At 39.9% G+C, this 27,260-nt stretch overlaps 1 protein-coding gene across 1 annotated transcript; it reads left to right on the top strand.

Moving 5' to 3' along the window:
• The first annotated feature begins 3,989 nt into the window (after positions 1-3,989).
• Positions 3,990-26,060, top strand: itga6a (integrin, alpha 6a). Its single transcript, XM_072685121.1, has 25 exons — positions 3,990-4,178; positions 11,269-11,396; positions 11,582-11,661; positions 11,849-12,110; positions 12,525-12,656; positions 14,372-14,585; positions 14,851-15,044; positions 16,256-16,350; positions 16,751-16,878; positions 16,971-17,060; positions 17,443-17,504; positions 17,673-17,842; positions 19,892-20,035; positions 20,181-20,296; positions 20,569-20,740; positions 20,862-20,945; positions 21,035-21,114; positions 21,222-21,299; positions 21,395-21,497; positions 21,613-21,789; positions 22,835-22,933; positions 23,034-23,144; positions 23,242-23,340; positions 24,319-24,444; positions 25,204-26,060. Exons 1-25 carry the CDS (start codon positions 3,997-3,999, stop codon positions 25,366-25,368), a joined length of 3,291 nt encoding a protein of 1,096 aa, XP_072541222.1. The 5' UTR covers positions 3,990-3,996; the 3' UTR covers positions 25,369-26,060.
• Positions 26,061-27,260: the final 1,200 nt, after the last annotated feature.

The raw sequence follows: 27,260 nt of genomic DNA on the forward strand, positions 1-27,260 counted from the left end.
AGAAGCTGAAATGGTTTTAAAGGTCAAAGACATAATTATGCTTAATTTATGCTAATCTTGTCTACTACTGATTTAAGCATGTTTTTATAGTTATTTTTATAGTTAATAATTGCACATTTTAGTTGTTTCTTATGTGCAGCATCTTCTGTTTTTATGATTCAGCCAAGACGACTGTAGCACTTTGAAGACAGCATGCCAGCACGGATGTGAGGTGGTATTTTATAAGAGCTATTCTCGGAAATATCAATATTTCATGCAGTGAATTAGCCATTGATGGTTGAGGCCATTATTGAGTGCAGAACCCTCCACTGTCCAAACTAAAATGTCATGTAAGTATCTTTTTTGTCAAACTTTCTAGTCCTTTGTTATTCGGTAAGTCTCTGTGCTCTCTGTGCTTTCTGAACGCAACAAACATCTGTCTCCTTTGGCCTATAGACATGTAAATGCACTGACTGTGGCCATCACAATGGCATTATGGGTCTTTGTGGTAATTGTAAAGTTAAAGGCTTGTCGATCTGGAAGAATGTGATGCTGTGGAGTGTGCTAAAGGCCATGCAGATGTGACAGGGCCCTATCTTAGAAAACCCTCATTTCTGCCACTCTCTCTGTCTCTCACTCTCTCACACACACACAAAAAGGAGACTATGCACAAACTATGCTCTGCCTTGTGGTTCTGGCTACATTTCCTGTCCAAATGTCATTTTACAGCTATACAGAGACATAGGTTTTAGCTATAGACTAATATTAAGTAGTCAGTCTGTCAAAACAGCTGTGACTAATATGATGTTAGTGCTTTGACAAAGTATCAATGTGTTTCAGGGACAGATTTGTTCACATTACAAACAGATACAGGTCACTTACATTTTTGAATGTGAACCGTCAAGCCAAATCTGATCTGAGCAAAAAATCATAATTGATTAATTAATCTTGTAATGTGAACATAGACAGAAAGCATTGCTAGGTAGCTTACACCTGCAGATTAGCTAAGATTAGCTCTAGACTAATACACAATGTAGCTACATAATAATAAAAAACACAAATTCCCCTACTAATATAATAAACACAGATAATTACAATGTCCAACAGAAAAAAGCAACCTTGCATTTAACATCTTGTATTATCCAACCTCTTTTTGTTTGAGAGCCATCCAATCATTTCATTCTGTCCCAATAGTCTCCATGATCCTCAGTGTTTTTGGTCACCTTGTGGCCTCTTTCCTTTCCTTTACTGTTCCTACTGTTCAGTGAGAACGTTCATTTTTTTGTGATGAATGTGCTTCTTCTTCTCTGGTGAAATCTGTCTTTCTCACGCTGCGATTCTTTTATCATCTGACCTAATAAAAGTCTTCATTATCATCACAATAGTCGAAATAACCACCAGAGGTTAAAAGTCTTCTGGTCCATCCAGACAGTTCCTTCTGTTTTATCATGATGTAGGAATGTCTGTGCCCACACTTTAAGTCAGCAAAGTCCACACAAGTTTGTCATTCACAAGGTTGCCCTCTGGTTTACCGGACTAGTCTGTGGACAGTAGGGATGATGCATAGACATGTCATGTGACATTTCAGGGTTAGAAAGGCTTTTCTCGTTGCAGTGCATGATTCATTGAGTCGTTTGGTGTTTTTCCAAAGCCAGAAATATGCCAATGGACATAACTGCAGTATTGTTAGGTGGGAGGAAAACTACAAATGCTTTGGGGTGAGTTTTTGGGAGTAGTTAGTGACTTGTCAGATGAGATGAGAAGACCTACAAGTTAAAGCTAAAGTTAGCAAGGTAGCTACCTGACCATGTAGGTAACTTACCTCAGCTTGACTTAACTAAATTGTAGTGTGAGAACACTGATGACCCAAATTGGTACAAAATGTTGAAACCTGCCAAACCGATACTGAGAGATTCAATGCTGTTCTGCAAACTTCTACATAACGTGACACTAGCATTAAATTCAGTTAGTTTTTGGTTAGTGCAGTGTAGGCTAGTCTAATGTAGCACAAGGCAGGTGGTCAGAGTCCCAACATGTTTGCCATGCTGTTTGTCTGTGGTGTTTGAGGCTTATGTGTCCAGTTGGTTACCTTCACAGTTGAGTGCCTGGCCATTTGTCCTGCCCTGGGTTAATATTGCCTTTAAGTAGAAGAAGGCTTTTAGCTAGATACCCTTTTTGAATACATTACTAATAGTGTGACTGGGCATTTTATATGACTCATACAAGTGGCTAATGTATATGGCAGGCCTACTCTACGTTCTTCAAAATTCTCAGAAAATACAACGAAGAGTGATGAATTTAGTCTGCATGGCAATGGAGTGCCTAGAGATCATAGTCATAGGTCCCTAGGCTTTTTAAGGGGTTAACTCGTGTTCACAACACATTGTTGTTAAGGTATATAAATACCTTAACAACCATTTGGGATATCAAGACTTTCTGTTAAATTCATGTTAAAATACAGAAACAGAGCTGCCCTTTCTGGTATTGTGTAGGATATCATTTATCTGTATTACCCGCTCATTAGATAACACTACACTTTGTGAACGCTTGGTAGCCAATCAGAGGATGTAATAAACCACCCAGCACATGTAAATTAGTGCAGAGATATAGCTGTAGAGCAAAATGCTCACACAATGGCCATGAATTCACACAAATTACATCACAGCATTTACTCATTTTAAATCAGTTTAGACTGTAGAAAAAAAACAAGCTCTTATTAAAGATGGGTGCTAAAAAACATACATTTTGCTGTTAACAACGAGGAGAACAGAGACACTTGAGTAATTTCAGCAGCGTGATGTGGCCCTGTACTGCTAGAAAGCAACTCATATCAATAAAGAGCAAAAAGAAATGCCTACTGACAGTGCTAAGAAAAATATCACAAGTTGTTGAAATGGTTGACTGTTCATTCTAATGCATCTTCATCCTAAAAACTAGAACTGAAGTTGTGCTGAATTAGCACATCAATATCAACAGTAACAGCAGATTTTGGGGTCACATGTATTAAGCTATAAATCTATACATATGAATGTATTCCGCCACTTTACGTTGCACCCATTGCAGACATAGCGGTGCAAATGCACACACACACAGCTGATCTAGTCCCTAGAGAAGTACTGCCAATAGATTAGTACTCTCTGGAGCAAAACATTTATCACCATGCCTAAGATATGGGCTAGAGGGGTAAAAGGCCCCTAGCATTTATCTGTGGGCAGTGGAACTGTGTTCTATGGAATGATGGTGCTTCATCCAATACTTTTGGAAGGATCTAGGGATGAGGTGAGGGGATAAGCTGATCATTCAACATCCTGACTTCACTAAAGCTGTTGTCTCTGCATACAAACAAATTTGTATATCAATGCTTCAAAATCTTGTAAAAAGCCTTTCCTGATCAGTAGTTACTCCAACAAAAGCAGGATAGACTTTTTAATACACTTGATTTTAGAAGTAACAGTGAATGAGCAGGTGTCCCCATACTTTTTTTGTTGGATCGTTTCATGCAGTAAAGTAAAACTAATGAAATTATGAAGGTTAAAAAAGAAGAGTTCATTATGTCTTTATAACATTATTTTTCTCCAGATCATTATGTGATAATAAGAGGATTTGATAAAAACATAACAAATGTGTCCTAATGATCTCAGGTTGTTTTGTTGATACCATAACTTATATTTCTTGTAAAGAAAGGTAAGTTGTAATCACGAGGTGAAATTACAGAAAATATCATGAACTCATGACCTCTCTGGACTTCATTACTTATTACATTGAAAGCTAATTATGTCTCCAGGCCTGATGGTCTCCAGTAGGACTCTATGAAGTGAGGACGGGGGGAGGGGGTTGAGGAGCAAATTAGAGGAGGAGGTAGAGGAGGAGGAGCGAGCTGACTGGCTGGCTTTCTAACTTCTCAGCTCGGCGGTAGATCGAAGTGAGGCGTAAAGCGCAAAGCGCGGTGTGCTCTCTTCAGCAAAGAGCAGGGCAGCAGCTGAAGCACTGGATTTACGATACACACCGTCAGATGCGATGGGAGCCATGGGTGTTTTCCTTTGGTTCAGCTGGTGGATTTCCCCCCTGGTGCTGTGGACAGGTGCAAGCGCGTTTAACCTGGACACCCAGAACGTGCTGAGAAAAAACGGAGAGTCAGGCAGTCTCTTCGGCTTCTCCATCGCCCTGCACCGCCAGCTCCAGCCCGAGGATAAAAGAATGTGAGTACTGGGACCACTGGGAATCACTCGCTGTGATTGTGGATGGAGGAATTATGGTGGATCGTTAATAAGGGGGGCAGTTCGCAGCCCACAGCTCCTAGTGCACCTGCTTTCTGTCCTCTGCGCTCAAAACGCAAATACGCGTCTTTAGTCCTGCTGTGGTTTGTACTTATTCATCGAGCATCTCCTAAAGTTGAAGCTCTAATATTTTTGATAGTAGAAGTGGGCCATGGTGGGACTGTCTTGTGTTGGGGGGAAGTGGTGCTTTTGAACAGTGCTACAAGTTAACAATGCGAAGCACAATGCGCTTTCTAAGTGGATCAGCCCAAAAGAGGAGTCTCCACATGCCTGCGCTGCGTTCCTTTAACGCCTTAACAATGCCTCAATGAAATCTGAATCACTAATAGCAAGGAGTGGGGAAACAGCACGTGTTGAATGAAAGCTTATTTAGCCATATCTGCAGTGTTCATCTAGATCTGTAATTATACATTATATTATATACAGCTAAAGCACCTGCTCTTCCAGTGCTTCCGAAATCAAGGGCGGTAATAAGGAGTCTGTCCCCTCTTTACTGCAGTAACAGCCTCTATTCATCTGCAAAGTTGTTACATTAGATGTTGGAACATTGCTGTGAGGATCGGGCTGCATTCAATTGAATGATTAGTTCTGGATCACAACTTCACAATCCTAGCTCATCTCAGAGGTATAGGATGGTGTCCCACACTCTTCAAAAAATAAAGATGCTTTTTGGTTAAATAATCATGTTTATAATAGACTAATAATTTAATTGTTAAGGTTCTTCACATTCAAACATCTCTGTTACATGGAATTCTATATATTTCTGAGAAGCGCCTATATTTTTAAGAGTGCATCACTCTTAAGAACTCCAGAATTCCAGTGCTCCAGAGCTTAGGGGATAATAAGAGGGACTTGTGTGCGGACAACCCTTAAAATGCAACAATGCTTGTAAAGTCCCTGTAGAAAAGTACTGCCAAAAGAACAGGATTCTCTGGAGCAGATGGCCATGAACCAGCACCATGCCTAATGCTAGGTGTACAGGGGTATAAAACCCCCTGCAACCCCCTAAAATCTAGTGGAAAGCCTTCCCTAGATAGTTGTAGGATACATTGTTTTTAACACCCTCAAGAAATGTATATATATATATATATATATATATATATATATATATATATATATATAATTTAATCACTTCTAGGTTGTGTTCATGGAGTTTCTAGATATGGTGGTGTCAGTTTAGAGTGCATGAGCAGTCATGCGTCCGATAGACCTGAATGAGTGGCCAGCAGGAGGGGTAAAGATGAGTGTGGTGTCCAAACAGGAAAGAGCATTGTGTCGCACAAAGCATGATGATGTGCTTTTTGTGAGTATGTACGTGTGTTAGAAGGGAATTACACCCACACATATGTGGGTGTGAGTGTGTAGGAGGGAGAGAAAGAGAAAAGGGGGAAGTGGGTTTATATGAATTACTTTATATGATTACTAAAGAGCCAATAAGATCGGCCCATATAATTTTTTAAATTTCTATTGTAATGTTTTACTTCAGGAGTTTGATAGAGAAGTGCTTTAGTGACTGATACGCTTTTTTATGTTTAGTTGTGACTGTCATTTCTCAGTTTTCAGATTTTTCAACTCAACAAAATTCAAACAACAGAAACTTACAACTTAAGTAATAAAATTTGTTGGTGAGGAGTTATTTTAGATCAGATCAATTTGGGGAAAAAAATTGTGTTATAACAGCTTATTCATGCTAAATATTATTATTTAAATCTTGACGTGCAAAAACATGACTGTATGAACTGTGGAGCACTGACACTCCATTAATTATGATATATAATTCAGCTTTATTTATACATTACTTTCTGTGAACAACTAGCACAGATGAAGCATGCTCATGTCATGCAGCAAACCCCTCCAGACTCCCAGCTCTAGTCTCATTAGTAGGTTATGCAACAATGGAAATCATTTTTTTCATTCTAATTTTGAGAATATCCAAACGAGAACAGAAACATGGCTTGAGATTTGCCATGGTGGTGTTTTGTGTTCAGCCAGTTCAGAATGCACTGCTGTAATGGAGAAGGGCATCAATATGACAAAGTGGGCTTTTTTCTGATGGTTCTCTTCACCTTGGAAGACCAGCGCTTGCTAAAGTACAGTTTAAGCAAGGAAATCTAACAAACGGATGTATGACATCTTTATCAAAAACTCCAAACAGTTAATGTTTTTGAATTGAACTAATTGGCCATGACTGAGCAACAGGTCAGGCTGAACATGGAGTCAGGTTTCCTTAATGGGTTTGTCTCTTGTAAAGTTCACGCTTTTCATTGGCTAGATGGAGATTTGGAATACTTTAACAGCCTGAGAGTTATCTTCATCCTTTACTGGACATATATGAAACTACTGAAGCGAAGTAGCCATTACCATTAGAGGCATATTGGATATATGAGCATAATGTTCATCCATCATTGCAACTATGCAGAGAAACAAAATCCATCTCCATTTTTTTATATTGTACATTGGCAGGCGGTGTAAGGTGGTGTGTTAGAATTGTGGACCAGTGCTCAGGTTTGGGACAATCATGTATTATGTCTGCAGGAGGCAATCAGTTTTTTGTGTAACTGTATCTGTGGGACTCCCAGCAGGTCACACTCCGAATGCAGGCCAGATTTCAATCAGTGCTACTTTCCTTCTGCCGCATTGCCTGGCCTATCCTCTTCCCATTTATCCACATAATGCACCATGCAGTGCAAAGGGCAAGCACTGAGCCAACTTTTCTGTCATTGAATTTCAGGATCTCTCTGAAAGGAAAAAAAAACAATGCATCTGTGAATATTCAGGGTGGATGATTATGTGGTTGGTGTTTGTTTACCATTAAACCCGAGAATGGAGGTTATGCATACACAAGGCCATCTGTGCTAATGTAACCTGATAGACAGAAGATAGCTGGAAGCAAGCTTTTGCCCAAGTGGTGCAAATCAGAAACCTACACTAACTGCAAGCTGACTGTAATACTGCCAGCTATTAAAGCAATAACAGTTACAGCAAACATTTGTTTGAGGCATTTATTCAAGCAGTCTGCAGCAAAGTGTCCTTCATGTAACTCTGTATGTGCTGTATGTTATTGTTTGGTTGGCACCTTTTTAGGTGCAAGATAGCCTAGCGTGTAATGAAACAGAAGTGAAGAGGGTTGGCAAATTCATGCTTTATTTCAAATGTCATGGTTTATGAATAGTTAGCAAAGGTCTGTAACTGCTGGGGTCTTCTAGGTCAGAAATGCATGTCTGTTTGGTGGAAATGTTGACCAGCAGCATGGCTTGGATAGAGGTCTTCGGTGCTCTCCTCCTTTCATAGCTCAGTGAAAACTGAGTGCTTTAATAATGCTTCTTCTGGCACTGCAATTGTTGCCTATATATGTCACTTTTGACATCATTTGAATCTGGCGGATGTCCTGTACATTGTGTCAAATGTCATGATGAATGAACAAATAGAAATGCTCTTTACATTGACCCCCATTGATAGTTAAGTACATTTGTTCCCCCTCCTGTATAGAGATACAATATTTTTGCATGACATTAACTATGTTTATCCTGAAGTTTGAGGCATTTATTCAAGCAGTCTGCAGCAAAGTGTCCTTCATGTAACTCTGTATGTGCTGTATGTTATTGTTTGGTTGGCACCTTTTTAGGTGCAAGATAGCCTAGCGTGTAATGAAACAGAAGTGAAGAGGGTTGGCAAATTCATGCTTTATTTCAAATGTCATGGTTTATGAATAGTTAGCAAAGGTCTGTAACTGCTGGGGTCTTCTAGGTCAGAAATGCATGTCTGTGGAGCTTTTTCCCATAGTTTGCAACCCGATATTTCTTTTCAGAATAAGCTTTTAATGTGGTTTGAGAGATATTTATTGTCTTGCTGATCCTGAACAACTGCAGTGACTCTTTGTACACTCATCCATGGAAATGAATAAAATGCTCACTACTGAACAGTTGTGATTTTTTATGGATATGAATAAGTTTTTAGGCCAGAAGCAGCTGCTGTTGCTGGCACTGGTCACACTGGCCTGTGGTACAGCTTGGTAGGGGTAGAGTTTTTGGGTAAACTGACAGGCATCAACCAGCTGCTGTGGCCCATCTGGCTGTGAGGACACAGCTGTGGACAGTGTAACAAGAGTCTTTGTGCATGCACATGCACAAACCACAAACCCGCACACTCACACAAAAGTGCTACCGCCAACCTAAAACTATTGACAAAGCCCGTTGAGGTCAAAATACTGAAGTTTCAGTCGTTTAGATTGTGTATTATTTGTTTTAGTATGTTGTGGTGTTGGATGTGCCAGTATGCATTGCTGCCTGGATCTACAGGCTTAAACGGAATCAAACTCTGTTTCCTCCCAGAGTTACACAGAGTGAGAAATAAACATTTGCGAAAATCAGAATGGCAGAATGTCTTGAATGCCCTAGATAGTCTGAACAGTCTCAACAATATCATGATTTCCACAGTAATGTAATTTGGCCCTGACATTGTTAGGCATTCGCTGTCTGGGAGTGGCATCTTTAGGGTGGTGGTCGGGCAGACTGGCAAATTCTTCACATTCACTTTGGATGACTTGTGCTATGTTCATCAACTGCAAGCTATTGTATATTTTTTCATATTTTTCATAGTAAGTGAAGTCAGTGCTGGTTACCATTCCAGAGCAATTGCTTTTACTGTTTACACTTTTTACTGCTCCAAGAGAGAGAAAGAGAAGCCCAAACGATAGGGGCCATGGACTGGAGCGAGACTTGGCCAGGAATGAGTCTGTAAGGGAAATGGTGGACAATGACCATTATCCTGTGATCAGCATGAAGCCTCTCATTCATCCTTATGGCCGAGTGACCCACTAACGATCCTGTGTAGCACTCTGTGGTTCCCACAGCCTGGCTGCCCACTCATCTGAATGCACCCATGCCGCAAAGCAGATTAAGGGGCTTTGGGTTCACAGATGAAAAGATGAGATTTCTCTCCACAATAATGGGTGGCCTGTTTTCAACGTGTTGAGTAGAGTGCTGGACCTAAGTGCTTGAGCAATGGCGGGTAAATGCCAATGTTGTCCTTCAGTGACGTGTTAAATTCTACAACTGTTTCTGAGAGTTGCAGTATAGTGTGCTCTCATTTGCCAAACCAAACCTCTTCCTGGCAGATGTTTTCTGGAAATCAACATGATTCAGTGTTTTTCAGTTGTAATGTTTCACGACAGTAACAACATAGAAAATATCATGTTGTACTGCTGTTCTGTATGTTGGCCAATTCCTTCTCCACCCAGTTTGGTGGAAATGTTGACCAGCAGCATGGCTTGGATAGAGGTTCTTCGGTGCTCTCCTCCTTTCATAGCTCAGTGAAAACTGAGTGCTTTAATAATGCTTCTTCTGGCACTGCAATTGTTGCCTATATATGTCACTTTTGACATCATTTGAATCTGGCGGATGTCCTGTACATTGTGTCAAATGTCATGATGAATGAACAAATAGAAATGCTCTTTACATTGACCCCCATTGATAGTTAAGTACATTTGTTCCCCCTCCTGTATAGAGATACAATATTTTTGCATGACATTAACTATGTTTATCCTGAAGTTTGAGGCATTTATTCAAGCAGTCTGCAGCAAAGTGTCCTTCATGTAAGGATTTTTCATCCTGCAGTAGTGTGAAAAAGCCTGTGTCCTTTATGTAAAATCTGTTAACAGTAGCTCCTTACAAAATCTTGCTTTCTTTTCTCCCTCCTCATGCTCGTATGTGTCCTTTTCTGCTGGTCACCCCTACGCCCTAGTCCACCCAGCCCTGCCTGGAAAAAATGAGCAAGTCTCTACTTTTTTCCTGCAGTCGTTTGTCCAACAGTAAGTTCCCTATGTGAGCTGTTGCTCGTGAAGTCCAACATTTTTTTTATTTATTACTGAACAGTCTGCCATGCCAAAGGCCTTTCTAAAAAAGGTTTCATTATGATAACTATCACGCTGCCCTGACATGGTCTCTAACACTTTTAGAAAAGGGTTCTTTAGAAAAGGCAATGTTTCTATATAGAACCATGACAGCTTCAATTCAACTTTTTAGGCCTATATTCACATTACCAAGCTGAAGTGACTCAAATCTGACATCACTTTCATATGTGGTCCTTGATTAGATGCGACGTGACTGTGAACCATCGAATCGGATTTCATGCATCCTTTTGCCTGTACGTAAGTACGAGGTGGCGTGCATAAACGTATCAATGTGCACATGCGTGGCGTTGCAGGCACAGATTTGTTCACACTACAGACAGAGACAGGTCACTTACATTAATGTATGTGAACCGTCAAGATAGCCAGATCTGATCTGATCAACAAAGCAGAATTGATTAATGAAATTGACCAAACATTTGGTTTTGGCCTGGTTAAAGCGTTCCTCAGATTGGAGGAAAACCTTTCATTGCTGATTCTATATGGCATCAAAATGGGTTTTATTATCCTTAGTCAAAGAATCCATTTCCCAGCACATTTCTTTGTAAAAGTGTCTAGTTTGGGAGTGGAGCTGTTCAGGAAGCTAAGGTTAGGTGTCTGTTTGACCCTTTCTGAAATAATAACATACAAGATTAAATTTTAATCACTGCGTTCTTAATGGAGTATTTTTGCTCATTGAGATGCCCGTAAGTACTGGAGTAACTAGCCAGCTCTTTTATATTATGTTGTGCATTGTTAGTTTGTTCAGTGTGCCGGTGTGATGGCAGTGGTCTGCATAAATTATTGAGCCAGTCCAGCTGGCTGATGGAACAGGAGACAGACAGACAGCTGGGGCTAAAGTGAGCTGCTGTCTGCCCTAATCATCACACTGTTTCACACATTGCTGTGTGATAAAGCATTTCTCTAATACAAACACAAGAAAGCACTGGAAAACATGTCGCTGTGGTCATTACTGTCTTCTTTTGGAAAAGGGTTAATTGGGAAATCATTATGGGTCATTTATGGGACATTTGGATGTGTATATAGTAGTATCTTCATTCTGAGAGAATATTAATTATTTATGCTATTGTTGGCTTTATTGATTTTTCTGACACTTTTTTGTAGACTGTTGATTGGAGCTCCCAGGGCCAAAGCTTTAGCCAAGCAGGGAGCTAACATCACTGGGGGTCTGTACAGTTGTGACATCACCACCCACACGGATGACTGCGATCGGATTGAGTTTGACAATGACGGTTAGTGACACACATCTAAAATTTTAATTACCTTTTCACAAAACATTATGGTTTGCAGTCTTATACTGTACATAATACTGTAATATGATGTATTGTGATAGAATATTTTTGGGAATTAAATTAACTATAAAGATTAACTTGACCAAACAGAGATTAACACATTGTTTTGAATGTTTTGCCATTAGCTGATGTGCGTGTGGAGAGTAAGGAGAATCAGTGGATGGGTGTGACTGTACAGAGTCAGGGCCCAGGGGGAAAGATTGTGGTAGGACTCACTAATACATACATTACTTCATACTACACTGTTCATAACACATAATGTACAGTTGAACTATTAATTAGTGACTCATTCTTATGTTAGTGAGTCATTTTTCCAACCCATTCATTCAGCACTTGCCTACTGTCGTAAATGTACAGCAGAGGTAATTAAGTTTCTGCTTTTTCCCTGTTAGACATGTGCCCACCGGTACCAGCGGCGTCTGTTTGTGAACACACCGCAGGAGTCGCGGGACATCACCGGCCGCTGCTATGTGTTCAGTCAGGACTTGAGCATTGACAGTCAGTCAGATGAGGATGGTGGGAACTGGAAGTTTTGTGAGGGTCGTGCCAGAGGTCATGAAAGGTTTGGCGCCTGTCAGCAGGGTCTGGCTGCCACCTTTACCAAAGACTACCATTACGTCATCTTTGGAGCCCCAGGAGCTTACAACTGGAAAGGTAAAAGAGTTAAAGAAGCAGTGTTGGACAGTTGTTAGGGCTCAGTGAGAAAACATCCCCCTTTATGGGACACTTTGTAGATAGAGACGTTTCTTGTTTACTATGGAAAATAATTGTTTTACTGTATAATAAAAATCAGTTGCTTATAGCTTCTGTCCTAGGTGATTATTTATGTAGACACACTTCATTCAAGTGATCAATAATTAGATGAGTTCAATAATTAGGTGAACAAGGTAAGCACATATCTGTATTGTACAGGATTCCCAATGCTTGGGAGTGAGAGCTGTTGTAGGGTAGATCACACAGTCCAATTTGTGTTTCACTGTCATTGAAGAGAAAGAGCACTGTACATTTTCTCCTTCTCCTTAGAAGTAGACAAAACATTATGATCTATGTTGCCTCTGTGGCTTTCAGGCATCGTGCGAGTGGAACAAAAGAACAACACCTTATTGGAAATGGGCCTTTATGATGATGGACCATATGAGGTCGGAGATGAAAGTCGTCTGGAGCCAGATCTGGTGCCTGTACCTGCTAACAGTTACTTAGGTGGGTTGAACTGTTCCTGATGAACTTTGCTAATCTTTGAGTGAGTGTGTGCTTTAAAAGGAGTGTTTTTAAATCAGCCTTCTGCCTTTTGTGCTGGTCAGTCTCAGTACAAGTCACCCCCTCTACAGGCTAAAATGGGAAGAGCAGTACATATACTGGCTCTGGGCTTTTTTTTTTTGTCTGGGCTTGTTCTACACTCTAAAAAGGGTTCCTTGGAGCAATGTCATACACTATTAGCAAAAAGGTCCTGAAAAGGTGTACTATAAGTGTAACTATAAAGCCATGGTTCTCAAAGTGGTGTCCATGACAGGGAGCCAGTGAGTCCACAAATGTGCAATGTTTTTTCTGAGCCAATAGAAAGGTTGAAGTTGAAATTGTTTATTTATTTTTAGCAAATTAGGCCATGATTATACCTGCAAAAGTAAAAGAACAAAGAGAATGATTTCAATTGGATGTAAAATGATTAGTAAGTCTAGACACTATTTGTAGCTCAACAGAATAATAAAAGCTAAAAGCCGCACATGACTGGAGACAGACTCTTGATCTCATTACTCTGATATGATGGAACATGTTTGGTTAATGTAAGAACTGTTTGATTACATTTCTAAAATAAATATGTAGGGGGTTATTCATTACTAAATTAATAAGGGATTGGCTCCTGGCTGCAAAACATTGTTTTACTGTATAATAAAAAACAGTTGCTTGTAGCTTCTGTCTGAGGTGATTCTTTATGTAGACACACTTCATTCAACTTTTAAAGCGATCAATAATTAGATGAGTTCACCCAGGTGTTTGGGTGAGCAAGGTGAGCACGTATCTGTATTGTACAGGATTCCCAATGCTTGGAAGTGTCTGTTTGGTCAGTGTAAGAACTGTTTGATTGCATTTCTAAAATAAATATGTAGGGGGTTATTCATTACTTAATTAATAAGGGATTGGCTCCTGGCTGGGATTGGCTCATTTTTCAAAAGCTTCTGTAAAGATACATATGCAACAGGTTTTTTATGATAGCAAAGAAACATTTAACCAGGCAAAGAACCATTTATTCATTTGAAGTTTTATTTGAGTTGTCACAGGTCTACACATTGCCTTTACTAAGGTCTCTTTAAAGAGACACTTTTTAAAGCTGTAGTACACAGGCACACTTATCCTTGTCCCCGACTACCAACCCCTAAACAATTTTTGTATTTTAATGTAAAAAATATCTAATATAATTTTTAATACTTTTGCATTATTTTTTGCTATAATACATCAACTTTATCTTAGTAACTGCTTGATATTGAGCTAATTAGTTGGTTAGGCTGCTTTGCGAGCAGAGAAAACACTAAACTCTGCAGGGCTGTATAGTTCTTTATAAATGACAATAAAACTGTTCATCAGAAAGGTTCTTTAAGCAAACGAAATATGTTATTATATGTTTCCGTAAACCCTTTTTGGTGATCTAGCTTACACTTTCATGTTAGAAAGCAATTTCAAAAATGTTTAGTATGTGCAAAATTTGCTCTGTATTAATTACATTCCCTCTTACACTTAGTTTACCCTTTTTTATATGTATAAGATATTATTTACTAATTATCACATCTGGGAAAAATGATTTCTCATTGTGCTATGTTTGCTAAGTGTGACTATTACTTAAGTCCAACAGTAGCTCAAGGCCAACCCTTTTTTCTTGTTGTCTCCGAGCTCTGAAATATATTTTGGATTCTTGTCCCAAGGTTTCTCTCTGGATTCTGGTCACAGCATTACTGAAAAGGGCAAACTGATTGTGGTGTCTGGAGCTCCCCGAGCCAATCACAGTGGAGCGGTAATCTTGCTAAAGAAAGAGGGGGAGGTGTCCACCATGCTCTCGCCGGAATATATTCTGGAAGGACCTGGACTAGCCTCCTCATTTGGATATGATGTAGCGGTGGTGGATCTGAATGGAGATGGGTATGGCAAACTGTTGAATAAGGAACTGCTTCCCCTTGTTTTTTCCGTGATCTTCTGACATCAAAAATAAATAGCACAAAAACCACACTGCCATCAGCAAATAATTCACATGACTGATTGAGAGAATTCTCACTCTTGTTAGTTTGACATGACAGGCTGTTTCAGGACTGAACCACAGAGAACTTTCATATTTGTTTGGGAGTATTAAACATGAGTTTGAGTGTTGGTGAGACGTCATTGGGTGTATGTGTGAATTCTCATCCAGGTGGCAGGACATTGTGGTGGGTGCGCCTCAGTTCTTCCAGAGAGATGGGGAGGTGGGCGGAGCTGTGTATGTCTACATCAACAGGGCCGGAAAGTGGAGCACTGTGGTGCCTATTCGCCTCAATGGAACTAAAGACTCTATGTTTGGACTGGTGGTGGAGAAGATAGGTGATATCAACCTGGATTCATATGAAGGTGGGGCACATTGTATTCTTGGTGCTTTTCGGTGGGGTACTTATGTCTGTGACATACTTATGTCTGTAACAGCGTTGTACCAAATCATGAACTTGCAGTCCTGCAGTTCTCATGAGGGTGTGTACCTACAAGAATCGCAAGGCTATAGGGTGTCTCATTTCTTTTTTATTATGGTACCACAACCATACTATACAACCACAGCATCCACTTTGCAACACCCTAGAGACTCTATAGCAACTGCCTCGCAATCACTTAGTAGGACCATAGTAACAACCCAGAAACACTATAGTAACTACCCAGCCACCACTAAACACAAACAACATAGCAACCAACTGGCATACCACAGTCAGCACTATAATAAACCACCTGGGATGCCAGAGCAACTGTCTAGCCACTATGTAGCAACACCATAGTAATCACCTAGAAAAACTATAGCAACCACATGGAATATCCAATAACCATCCTGACGTAGGAACCACCTAAGCTGTGCAGCTTTTCTATTTGAACTCCTGATTGAGCTGTATGATGTTTTCTATCTGAATTATGCTGCTGCTGCTGCAAAAAAAAAATAAAATAAAAAAAACTGATATTAATTTGTATTAAACACATAAAAAACCCAAACACCACAGCTAGGACTCCTCCCATTACACAATGCTACCAATGCTGGGAGGGTGAAAGCTAGCATGTGTTTTCTCTGAGTCACATGAAGCAAGCAACTGCATCTTTTACAACTGCTGCTAATGCAACCTCACTGGACAGCTGAACACACTTGGAGGAGAGTGTTAACTGCCAGTTCTGTTATGTCAGCCAACAGACGCACCGCATTGACTTGCATCACATTGACCAATCAGGGGAAAAAGGGAGGGCCATCCTATTTACCCAGAGAGAGCGAAGCTAATTGTGCGTCTCCTGACCATAGACTGCTAAATGTTAAGGAGGAAACCAAAACAAACATTTGCAGTATTCTCTTATACGTAACACAATACACATTAATGGAGCTAATAGTTTAAGTTTAGCTACTTGAAAGACCATTTGGATCTTCTTTTTTGTATGTTATCTGCATGGCATACATATATTACATGGCATTTCTTCCAGGTTGAGATAGCAGGTGTACTGTCGTATTTATTTTTCACATTTGTCAGTTCATGTTTGTGCACTACTTCATTTGTTTTGTGCATGTTCTGACTGACACTCCTCATTTTCTATGGCAGATTTTGCAGTAGGTGCTCCCTACGCAGATGGAGGTTCAGGACGAGTGTACATCTATCATGGATCTGCGGATGGTATTAACACCAAACCAGCTCAGGTCAGGAAATCTCGCTCGAACTTTCTCGCTTTAGCTCACTCGTTTCATCTCTACATCTCTTTCCGGATCTCTAACCTCTCGATCTCCCTGCCTCTCTTTATTCTGCTGTGTATGGGCTTTTGTAATGGATAACAGCCTTGAGAGCGAAACACCATTGCTATGAAAAAGGGCAGGGAGATGGGCAATCTTCAGCAATTTTAGACAATTTTACAACAAACTACAAAGGTACTTGAAGACCTGTACCACCATTTTCTGAATGTCACTAGTGATTTATTACATAAGGCTCGGCTCTGTCAACAGAGTAAAAATATACAGTAGGTTGTCTTTCCTCATCGATGCATGGTAAACATTATACTGCTCTTGAACACTGTTTTTTTTTCCTGTCCTTCTTTCCTTACAGATTCTGGAAGGGAAGGAACATGGCATAAAGATGTTTGGCTATTCGTTGGCTGGGAATATGGATTTGGATAAGAACTCTTATCCGGATCTGGCTGTTGGGTCTCTGTCTGATGCAGTGTTTGTTTACAGGTATACTTATGTTGTTTATAATCAGTTCAGTCAACAATCAACTTTCGCTCACCTACCACACTGCAAGTCAGTTAACTTAAAATCCAATTCAGGTCCAGACCTGTCATCAGCATGAAGAAAGAAATCAAGGTTACACCAAAGGAAATTGACCTGACAAAGAAGACATGTGGCAACAGTATTTGGTAAGATATTCTTGAATTATAAATGAGATGTATTTTATGTGGATTATGCTTTTTCAGTCATTACATTTACTTGTTATTTATTTTAAAAAATAGCTGCTACAGAACTGCACTAACCTGTGCTGCAATCTACTGGTTTTAACATAGTATACACATTTTATTGCACAACCCTACTTCCCACTACTGTCTAGTGTGCACTCTGTGTCTCGTCTGCTCTGTCTGCATTGTGTTGTATTGTCTGTATGCACTGTGTTGTGTTGCACCATGGTCCTGGAGGAACGTTGTTTCGTTTCACTGTGTACTCTGTATGTAGTTGAAAAATAGTCAAAGCCTCTTGACTTGACTTAACTTGACTTGACTTTTTTATTTATTTTTTTATTTACAGCTTAAATGTTGAAGCTTGCTTTACATATAAAGCAAACCCCATCACTTATAGTCCTAAACTAAGTAAGTAAAATACTTTTCAGAATTTCTCTGCAATCACTTACTTTTACAACATGTAAAAAAACACATTACTTCATTCTTTCTTTCTTTGCTCATTGTAAAAGAGGTCACCTGTTAACATAGTTAGCATGTACATAATTAGCATAGTTGTAATGTATTTACCCCCAACAGTGATTTCCTACACACTGGAGGCAGAGTCACTCCGCAGGAAGCAGGGTTTGCCCTCCAGAGTATCCTTCCTGGATAAGAAGCCAACAGATCAGGACTTCCAGTCTACAGGTTCGCTGGAGCTGAGAGGGCAGAACAAGAGAGCATGCTTTAAGACCAAACTCCGGCTGCAGGTACCAGCTGCTTGTCTTCTTCACCTGCAAATGCAAAATAGAAACAGTCACTGCAAACCTTTTAATTATCTTATATATAATTACATACAAGATAAACGTCCTGGTAAGCTTTTTGCCTGTAAGGTTAAAAAAACCTTAATCAGGATAAAGTGTCCACAGTATAAAGTGGAAATTTGCCTATAAAATTAAATATAATGGTACAGTGAGTCCAAGAAGTATTTGATCCCTTGCTGATTTTCTTCGTTGGCCCACTAATAAAGACATGATCATTCTATACTTTTAATGGTAGATGTATTCTTACATGGAGAGACAGAATATTAAAAAGAAAATCCAGAAAATAAATCTAAGGAATATATATTAATTGATTTGTATTTCATGGAGTGAAATAAGTATTTGATCCCTTAGTATTCATTAGCAGTTCTGGCTTTTACAGACCAGTTAGACACTCCCAATCAACTTGTTACCTGACCTGAAGCCACCTGTTCTCACTAATCACTTGTGTGAAAAACACCTGTCCACAGAATCAGACAGATCACACAGATTTCAAGTCTCCAACATGGGTAAAACCAAAGAGCTGTCACAGGACCTCAGAGTCAGAATTGTTGACCTTCACAAAGCTGGAATGGGCTACAAAAAGATTAGTAAGGTGTTGGATGTGAAAGTAACAACTATTGGTGCAATTATCAGAAAGTTTAAAGAGTATAACATGACAATCAACAGACCTCGGCCCGGTGCTCCAAAGAAGATTTCGCCTCGTGGGGTGGCAATGATGCTGAGAACAGTCAGAAATCGTCCTGCAACCACTCGGCAGGAGTTAGCAAATGACCTGAAGGCAGCTGGGACCACGGTTTGCAAGGAAACAATTGGCAACACTTTGCGCAACAATGGATTCACATCCTGCAGTGCCCGAAAGGTACCCCTGCTGAAGAGAGCACATGTGGAGGCGCGCCTCAAGTATGCCAATGATCATTTGAAAGATGAACCAAGTTATTGGGAGAAGGTTTTGTGGTCAGACGAGACCAAAATTGAACTTTTTGGCCTCAACTCCACCCGCCATGTGTGGAGGAAGAAAAATGCTGCCTATGACCCCAAGAACACTGTGCCCACCGTCAAGCATGGAGGTGGAAGCATAATGTTTTGGGGGTGTTTCTCTGCCAAGGGTACAGGGCTACTTCACCGCATCACTGGGAAGATGGATGGAGCCATGTACCGCACAATCCTGAGGGACAACCTCCTCCCCTCTGCCAGGGATCTGAAAATGGGCCGTGGTTGGGTCTTCCAACATGATAACGACCCTAAACATACAGCAAAGGCAACAAAGGATTGGCTCAAGAAAAATCACATTAAGGTCATGGAGTGGCCCAGCCAGTCGCCAGACCTCAATCCGATCGAAAATCTATGGAGGGAGCTGAAGGTCAGAGTTGCCAAGCGACAGCCCACCAACCTTCATGATTTAGAGAGGATCTGCAAAGAAGAGTGGGCCAAAATTCCCCCTGGTGTGTGTGCTAAACTTGTGGTTAACTACAACAAACGTCTCACCGCTGTGCTTGCAAACAAAGGCTTTGCCACTAAGTATTGAGTGTGTTTGGCAAGAGGGATCAAATACTTATTTTCCTCATTGAAATACAAATTAATTAAAATATATTCTTTAAAATTATATTCTGGATTTTTGTCTTGATATTCTGTCTCTCCATGTTAGAATATATCTACCATTAAAAGTGCAGAAGGATAGTGTCTTTATTAGTGGGCAAACAAAGAAAATCAGCAAGGGATCAAATACTTCTTGGACTCACTGTATATGTGGTTAGTATATTACACTGTAAAACATTAGTCATTGAATATCCCCTCGTAGTTTATGTAAAGATGTTTGAATTATTAACAAATTATCTGGTAAATCTCAGTTGGAGCTTTAAGTTTAGGAGCAGGTTTAGGATTAGATTTATAGTTAACAAGTTAACATTACGCAAATGAAGAATCCACAAAGCACCTACAGTGGGCTACTCAAACAATGTGACTCATATTTTCAGTGTATCATTTGTTTTTCCTCAGGAAAACATCAAGGACAAGCTTAGAGCAATCCCCATCGAGGTGTCTGTGGATATTGCAAGCGCTAGGAGAGGCAAAAGACAGAGCTCATTGCCAGAGCTGGTGCCAGTGCTGGACTCCAGTCTGCCCAGCAAGGCCAGCGCAGAGGTAAACACATACAGAGCAGCTACTACAGGGCTTTATTGCTTCACACACTATGGTTAGTAAAACATAGCTGTAGAAATAGTACACATTCCCACACAATTGATGCAGAAGTATAGAACTAAAGCAGCTCTTTCATTTGTTATTTTAGGTTAACTTCCTAAAGGAGGGATGTGGGACCGACAACATCTGCCAGAGTAACCTGCATCTCCAGTACAGATTCTGTTACAGAGAATCCAATCAGGACATCTTTCCTCCGTTACCTGTGTGAGTATCTGCACATTATACAATAAATGTTTGTATAAATCTGGTGACTACATTTGAGTAAAAATATAAAGCATATTGCTATTGTGTCTCCAAAATGGCAACTTTACAAGGCAGGAAAACCTTCAGTGTAAGCCAAGTCATTTTTGAGTACTTCTATTGGTCCAGTGATTGTCACATTTTGGCAAAGTCACAAAGTGTTTGTCAGAGAAGTGGTCTGCTGTGTTCAGATGGACATTCATATCTATTTATGTGCATTGTGTTGTCAATAACAGGAAGAATGGTGTTGCAGTGGTATCTCTGAGTGACCAGAAAGACATTGCTCTGGAGGTCACAGTTAGGAACAGGAATGGAGACGATGCTCATGAAGCCAAACTAGTGGGACTGTTTGGTGACTCACTCTCATATTCTGGATTCAGGTCCCATAGAACCACCATGACTAGCAAAGTAACCAACTATTTAATCTGATAAAAGTTTAATTAGATAAAATACAAAAATATTACATCAATACTTTTGGTAGTATGGATTATGAAAAAGTGCATTTATTTATTATATTTACATTCTTAAGGACAAACAAGTGATCTGTGCAGCCAATCAGAATGGCTCCCAAGCAGACTGTGAGCTGGGAAACCCCTTTAAAAGAGACTCTGAGGTACTTTTTTACTTTGGGGTTCTTACTGTGTAAGATTATGAAGTGTATAAGATACTTGTAACATCATTGACCTTGATGGTATGTTTTAGGTCACATTTTACATCATACTGAGCACTGCCAGGATCTCTCTTAACACCACAGAGGTCGAGGTTGATCTCCAGCTGGAGACGTGAGTTATTCATTATAAAGCAGTTCCAGCAAACATTTTACCTCCTGGTTAACGTTTTACTTTTTCACTAAGTATTCACTGATGTTTAAATATGCTCTCCTCAACAGAACAAGTCTCCAGGAAGGTTTGAGTAAAGTACGAGCTAAAGCTAAAGTTGTGATCGAACTTCTGCTGTCTGTTCAAGGGTTTGTGTCATCTCTCACTCATTATACTACTAAGTATGTCACAGTGCGTAAAGTGGACATGATGTTTTTGTTAACTCTTGTTTGCTCTGCAATAGGGTTGCCAAGCCCTCTCAGGTGTACTTTGGAGGGGATGTTAAAGGGGAGAGTGCCATGAAGTCAGAAGAGGATGTTGGGAGTTTAATCGAATATGAATTCAGGGTAAACGCTGCAGTTTTGTGGTCTTTTAATTCACAGTCTTGAAATAAATATGAAGAAATGTAATTCACTTCCACAATACAATACTGACCAGGAAAGTGTAATGTTTGTACTTCAGGTAATAAATTTAGGCAAGCCTCTGAAATCGTTTGGCACAGCCTCTCTTAATATCCAATGGCCTAAAGAGACTGCTGTGGGGAAGTGGCTCCTATACCTGGTGAAGATCCACTCTAAAGAATTGGAGGAGATCAGCTGTTCACCTGAGAGTGAGATAAACCCTCTGGGTCTAACTGAGGTAATCTGTCTCACAATCAGTTTTCCCACTGTGGTCCTTTTTCTTTACACAGCACCAGTGCTGTATTGTGTCCAAATGGCCTTACAGGTGGGGTCACCAGTCTTGTTAGAAATGATCTTAAGATAGTTCTTTTGAAACTCAGCAGCCAAACAAATGCTGTCCCTGCCTTCACTGTTTCATCCCAAAGATTACCTTCAAGACCCAGGCTAGAATTCCTGGATTCTTGTAAACTGCAAATACCAGGTAAGGGTAGCGGTCGCTGTTTAGCTTCTAACACACAAGTGGGCCAGATTGGACTCTTCTTCGTGGCTTCACTCTGAGCTGTGGGCTCAATTGCAACTAGTGTTGTGCCACTATGGGTGGCCAGTTTAAACAGCATGTTTAACACACTGGCCTGGTTTTGTCAAATACTCATTTGAAGTGTTTTCACACATCAATGCTTCTGCTTTTACCCTCCTTAATGTGGTCATCCAGAACTTATTTCCAGTCACACAAGACCAGGATCTCTATGAATAGGAAGAGACCAAAACACTCAAAACTAAAGGTCAAATTATCATTAAAATTAATAGTTTGTAGTGTTTGTCTTAATAATGCACTAAAAATTGGATTTTTTTGGCTCATTTTTGCTCAATCTAGTCATGACCCCACCGTTAAATTGTTGCTGTTATCCCAACATGGTTTACAAAATTTCTATTTCTATTCCTATTTCTATTTTCATCATAAAGTGTTCACATGGTATAAAAGCAATGGCTGTAATAAATAATATCAGAAAAATGGAAATACATGTTTTTGTGAGAAACCAAACTTGAAATCAACACTGTAGCTGTGCTGTTTCAGACAATCCAATGGGGATGGTTTTACTTTGCCCTGTCCACAGAGACTGTTACTATAAATAATGTTATCTATTGCTGTTGTTGTTTGTGTTTGTTTGGCAAGCACTACATAATCTAATAAAACAAAAAATCAACACAATTTTCTCAATGTAGACTCTATGGTACTACAGCTACTCCGGCATTGATATTTTCATGCCTTGCTCTTCTAGCAGTCCACTTTGTCCAGGAAGAAGCGAGAGGTAGAAGAAAGTAGAAGCGCAGAGGAAAGCAAAATATCTGTTTTTACAGACCAAAGAAAACACAAAACTCTGGTAAGTCAAGTAGACATTCTTCTCATCAGTCCTTCCTCTTGTAATGCCCAAAACTCCTGCCTGGAATTGTGCCTGATTGTGGATTAATGTGCTTTTATAGTCTTGTTTTGGGGATGCAAGATGTGTGGAGATCAAGTGCCCTCTGCTGAACCTGGACAGTAGTGCAGACATTATTCTGAGATCACGACTTTGGAACTCTACATTCCTTGAAGTACGCACAGTAATACGCCTTATAATAAACGTAAAGCATGGCTGTGTAATGTTTATTATGTGCTACCTCTCAAATGTTACCTCTTTTTTCAAAACAGGACTTTTCATCCTATAATTATCTGGATTTGATAGTGCAAGCATCCATCAGTCTTGATGTTTCTGCCAAGAACATTGTGCTGAAAAACCCAGAGACACAGGTAACATTTCTCATATGTATCATATATGTAAGACATTGGTGTTGACCTTATACAAGACTTATTTAATAAATAATAAACACTGTATAAAGGTAAAAAGCTTGGTGACGGATACAGGACTGTATGTCCGAACCGTATGTTTGGTCTATATGTATGCATGTAATCACGCAATTAGTGGATTTCTGCTACTTAAGGGCCCATATCAGGGAAAATTGTATTTCTGTTACCCAGTTTTAAATAAATAGGTTTTATGCAATACATAAACTTTGTAAAAGGTTTCAAATGTGTGGTTTACTCCACAGTCTATACAGTCCGTATATAGAAATTAAGCTCTAAAAAAAGCTAGTTTTGAAGACGTTATATAATGAGAACCAATACGTTTAACCACATCTTCAGATCTGGTGACTGGGAAGGCCACTAAAGAACCCTGAACTCATTGTCATGTTTACAAAACCAGTTTGAGGCAACTTTTGTTTGTGACATTATTATTTATTATTATTATTATTATTATTATTATGGAAGCAGCCATTAGAAGATGCAGATAGCAGAGAATGGGCAGACTGGTTTGAGTGGTTTCAGTGATGGCTAGAGGGGTGTAAAGCTCCCCAGTACTGGGCTGTGAAGCAGTGAAACTGCATTCTCTGAAGTGATGTTACTCAATGGAATATCTTTGTAAATATCTGTAAAAAGGTGGAGTGGACTTTATGTCTAATCACCCAACATCAATAGGCCTCCTTGACCTCACTAATGCTCTTATAGCTGAATGCCATCAAATCTTTACAGCACTGTTCCAACATTTAATGGAAAGCTTTTATTGAAGAGTAGATGAGACCAATTTACTATTAATACTCTTGGGGAAAAAAGAGCATGTGCTTACAAACCTTTGGCCTTGTAGTGCATCTACTGAAGGTTTCTCTTTTCTCATTGGAGTGTGAACAACCCTGCACCAACAGTAAACATGTCTATTCCTCTCCATTTAAGGTGAGATTGACTGTGTTCCCTGAAAATACTGTGGCTCACTATGGCGGGGTTCCATGGTGGATAATCCTGGTGGCTGTATTAGCGGGCATACTGATGCTGGCTCTATTAGTGCTTCTACTTTGGAAGGTAAGCCTAGGAGACCAGAGGTGATGTTGGATATTGATTTATATTCATTTGAACAAACTTTTTATGAACAGCGAGATTTAATGTCTATCTGAACTGTATTGTGCAAAGTGTTACACGACCGCTGCCATCAATTGTTTACAGTGACCAAACACCTTCCTCCCTCTGTAGTGCGGTTTCTTCAAGCGTGCCAAAAAAGACCAATATGATGCAGCGTTTCACAAAGCTGAGATCCATGCTCAGCCATCAGACAAAGACAAGCTCTCCACAGAGGCCTAGAGGCCTTGCCTGGGTAAAATATACAAGACTACAGGGATGCCCCGAGCTGCAGTGGCACATAGCTTTAACAATCACTAACGCCTCTTTTGCTTTGCCAAAAGATAAAAGAAAGAACAAAGAGCTTTCTTGTGAACAGTGTGTCTCTTTTGCTTTGTCAGCACTGTGTGAATTTCTGAATCTGAATGAGAGTATTGATTATGCTTACTCATTTGCACGTACCACATTTGTTGCATTTCTTCTTTTTCCAGCAGTCTTCCTAATTTGTCTGTCGTTCCTTTGTCCCAGTGGTGTTTAAAGGCTCTCCTTTACCAGCTTGACTGTTAGGAATGCTTGTCGAGCATGCTCTTTCAACAGTGTGCTTTCTAAAGTTGTGTTCCAAACCTTTGCCTACAAAATCTGCGTTAAATGTCTTTCAAATTCATCATACATCTGAAGTTGACTGAATTTTGATGGAGCACCTTTTTACATTTTACTTTTCAACAGTGTGGATTTTTCAAACGTTCCAAGAATGATGACAGCGTTCCTAAATACCATGCTGTGAGGATCCGTAAGGAGACGCGTCACTTTCATGATGATAATGTCATGTTTGATCCCTTTGAGAAGAAGCAGTGGATGACTACCTGGAGTGAGAACGAGAGTTACTCCTAAGACGTTGATGTCACTGTTATGTGAAGGACTGCAGGACCATCTGGTGCCCAATCAAGATCCAGGCACATGGATTCAGGACTGAATACAGTCTGTGGTATCAGACTGAAGAAGCAAATTGCAATTGCAATCCATTTACTTGATTTGAACACAGCGATGGCCTGGCAGATGGTTAATTCAGGATATATTTTGTTGATCTTTGGCTAAAAAGTCCTTGCACATAAGCTCTGGAGCAACCCTTACATTGTGTTTGTATACTTGGACAATTTCTGTTCTGAGGATGTTTTGATTCTGTAAATATTGAATTTCTTACATATTGTTTATTTATTTTCTGTCTTGATTAATTTGCCAAAGTTTCTCCAAGTTATTTCTAAAACTGTGACGTTTTTTAGAAGCAAAAAAGGATCTGAGGACAGAAGTAAGTGGTGGAAAGAGAAGATGATGATGGCTGTTCTTAAGGCTGATCAAAAATGAAAATGAGACTCTAAACTGTCTCTAGAACAGTGTTTCCTGTCTGGGAAACCACAGGATTTATGTATGTAGTACTCTAAAGTAGTTCATTTTGTTCAGTTCAGATAAAGGGAAATTTCACCAGTTTTTCAGAATTTTAGCAACATTTGGTCAATATGGCAACAAGGTCAGTCAGATTTTTACATGAAATTGTGCATTGTGGAGAAGCTTACACTCAGATTTAGTGTTGGTGGTTGGAGACAGGGGTTGTGATGACTATCCTGTAAATACAGACAGTGTGATATTCAAAGTGACCAGTGCACCTACACAAAAGCTTTAAATGGTATTACCAGCATCTTTGGGTAGCATTTTACCAGTCTGCCTTAATTTTAATAATACATTATAGGGCATACCTTACTGCCCTAACCTTATAACAGTGCAACAGAGTTCACCCTCCACATTTAGAGCAGCATTATGTGAGAATTGATATTTCTTGCTCTTGGGCTCCCCCTACAGTTGGGAAGTATAATTTGTGTTTTAAAGAAATGCTTTTAAAGAACATGTTTTACATATGCATATCATCATCATGTTCCGGTGGACATTTTTTTAGACATGTCTTTAAACACAAAGCGGTTATGATATAGGCCTTCGGAGACAACAGCCCAAATATTTATTTATAGGTCTGTTACCTCACTATCCCACCACTGAAAACCTCCCTCACTGCTGTCACCCATTTTCCCTTCTCCTCAGCGAATGTTGAGCTGGACTGATCTAAAAGTCAGAATTCTGATCTGGGCATTCAGACTGTGTTGTATTTCCATGTATCAGACATGTATGGGATTTCAATAACACATATGAGTGTGTTTTTGCCGTTCGCACTGCCACTAGGGGTTGGGTGCATTGCTCAAGGGTCCCTCAGCCCTGGATGCCAGTCCTGGGGATCAAACCAGCAACCCTCCAGTCCCAAGCCTTCTTTTCTAACCTCTAGGTGCTCCTCAGCTGCTCCGTCTTGTAATAACCTTCTGTGAAGTAACATTCAGGGGCATTAAACACTTAAGATATGTGGTTCTTATCAGCACCACTGTAAAGAAATCTGAGTCAGCTGTTAGATAATAAGGGGAACTGAGGGTTAGAGTATGTATGAGTGTTCAGACTGGAGATGTTTAGATTCAGAAGCCAAGAACTCAAGAGCTCAACTGTATAATTTGGGTAAAAATGTCAGAGCAAACGGTAAGTACAAAGTACTTTAGTGCAGGGGAATACAATCCTATCCGTTGAGGTTTTTGATGACTGTAAGAGTGTGATTTTGTTTTTTCATCAGGAACGTCTGATTTCACTTTTGAGCCCAAATCAGTCCACATTTCACCTGGGACTTACCTGGTAGCTGCAATAGGATAAAAATGTAGAATGGCATGAAAACTGGGGCCTCTGGAAACACTCGGTAT

This window comes from Salminus brasiliensis, chromosome 8 (assembly GCF_030463535.1).
Source record: "Salminus brasiliensis chromosome 8, fSalBra1.hap2, whole genome shotgun sequence".
In the NCBI taxonomy this organism is placed as follows: Eukaryota; Metazoa; Chordata; class Actinopteri; order Characiformes; family Bryconidae; genus Salminus; species Salminus brasiliensis.

Coding starts and splice junctions, on each gene's coding strand:
- itga6a (XM_072685121.1), top strand. CDS start 3,997: ATGGGAGCCATGGGTGTTTTCCTTTGGTTCAGCTGGTGGATTTCCCCC. Junction 14,586..14,850: donor GTGGATCTGAATGGAGATGG/GTATGGCAAACT, acceptor ATTCTCATCCAG/GTGGCAGGACATTGTGGTGG. Junction 23,145..23,241: donor GGAACTCTACATTCCTTGAA/GTACGCACAGTA, acceptor TTTTCAAAACAG/GACTTTTCATCCTATAATTA.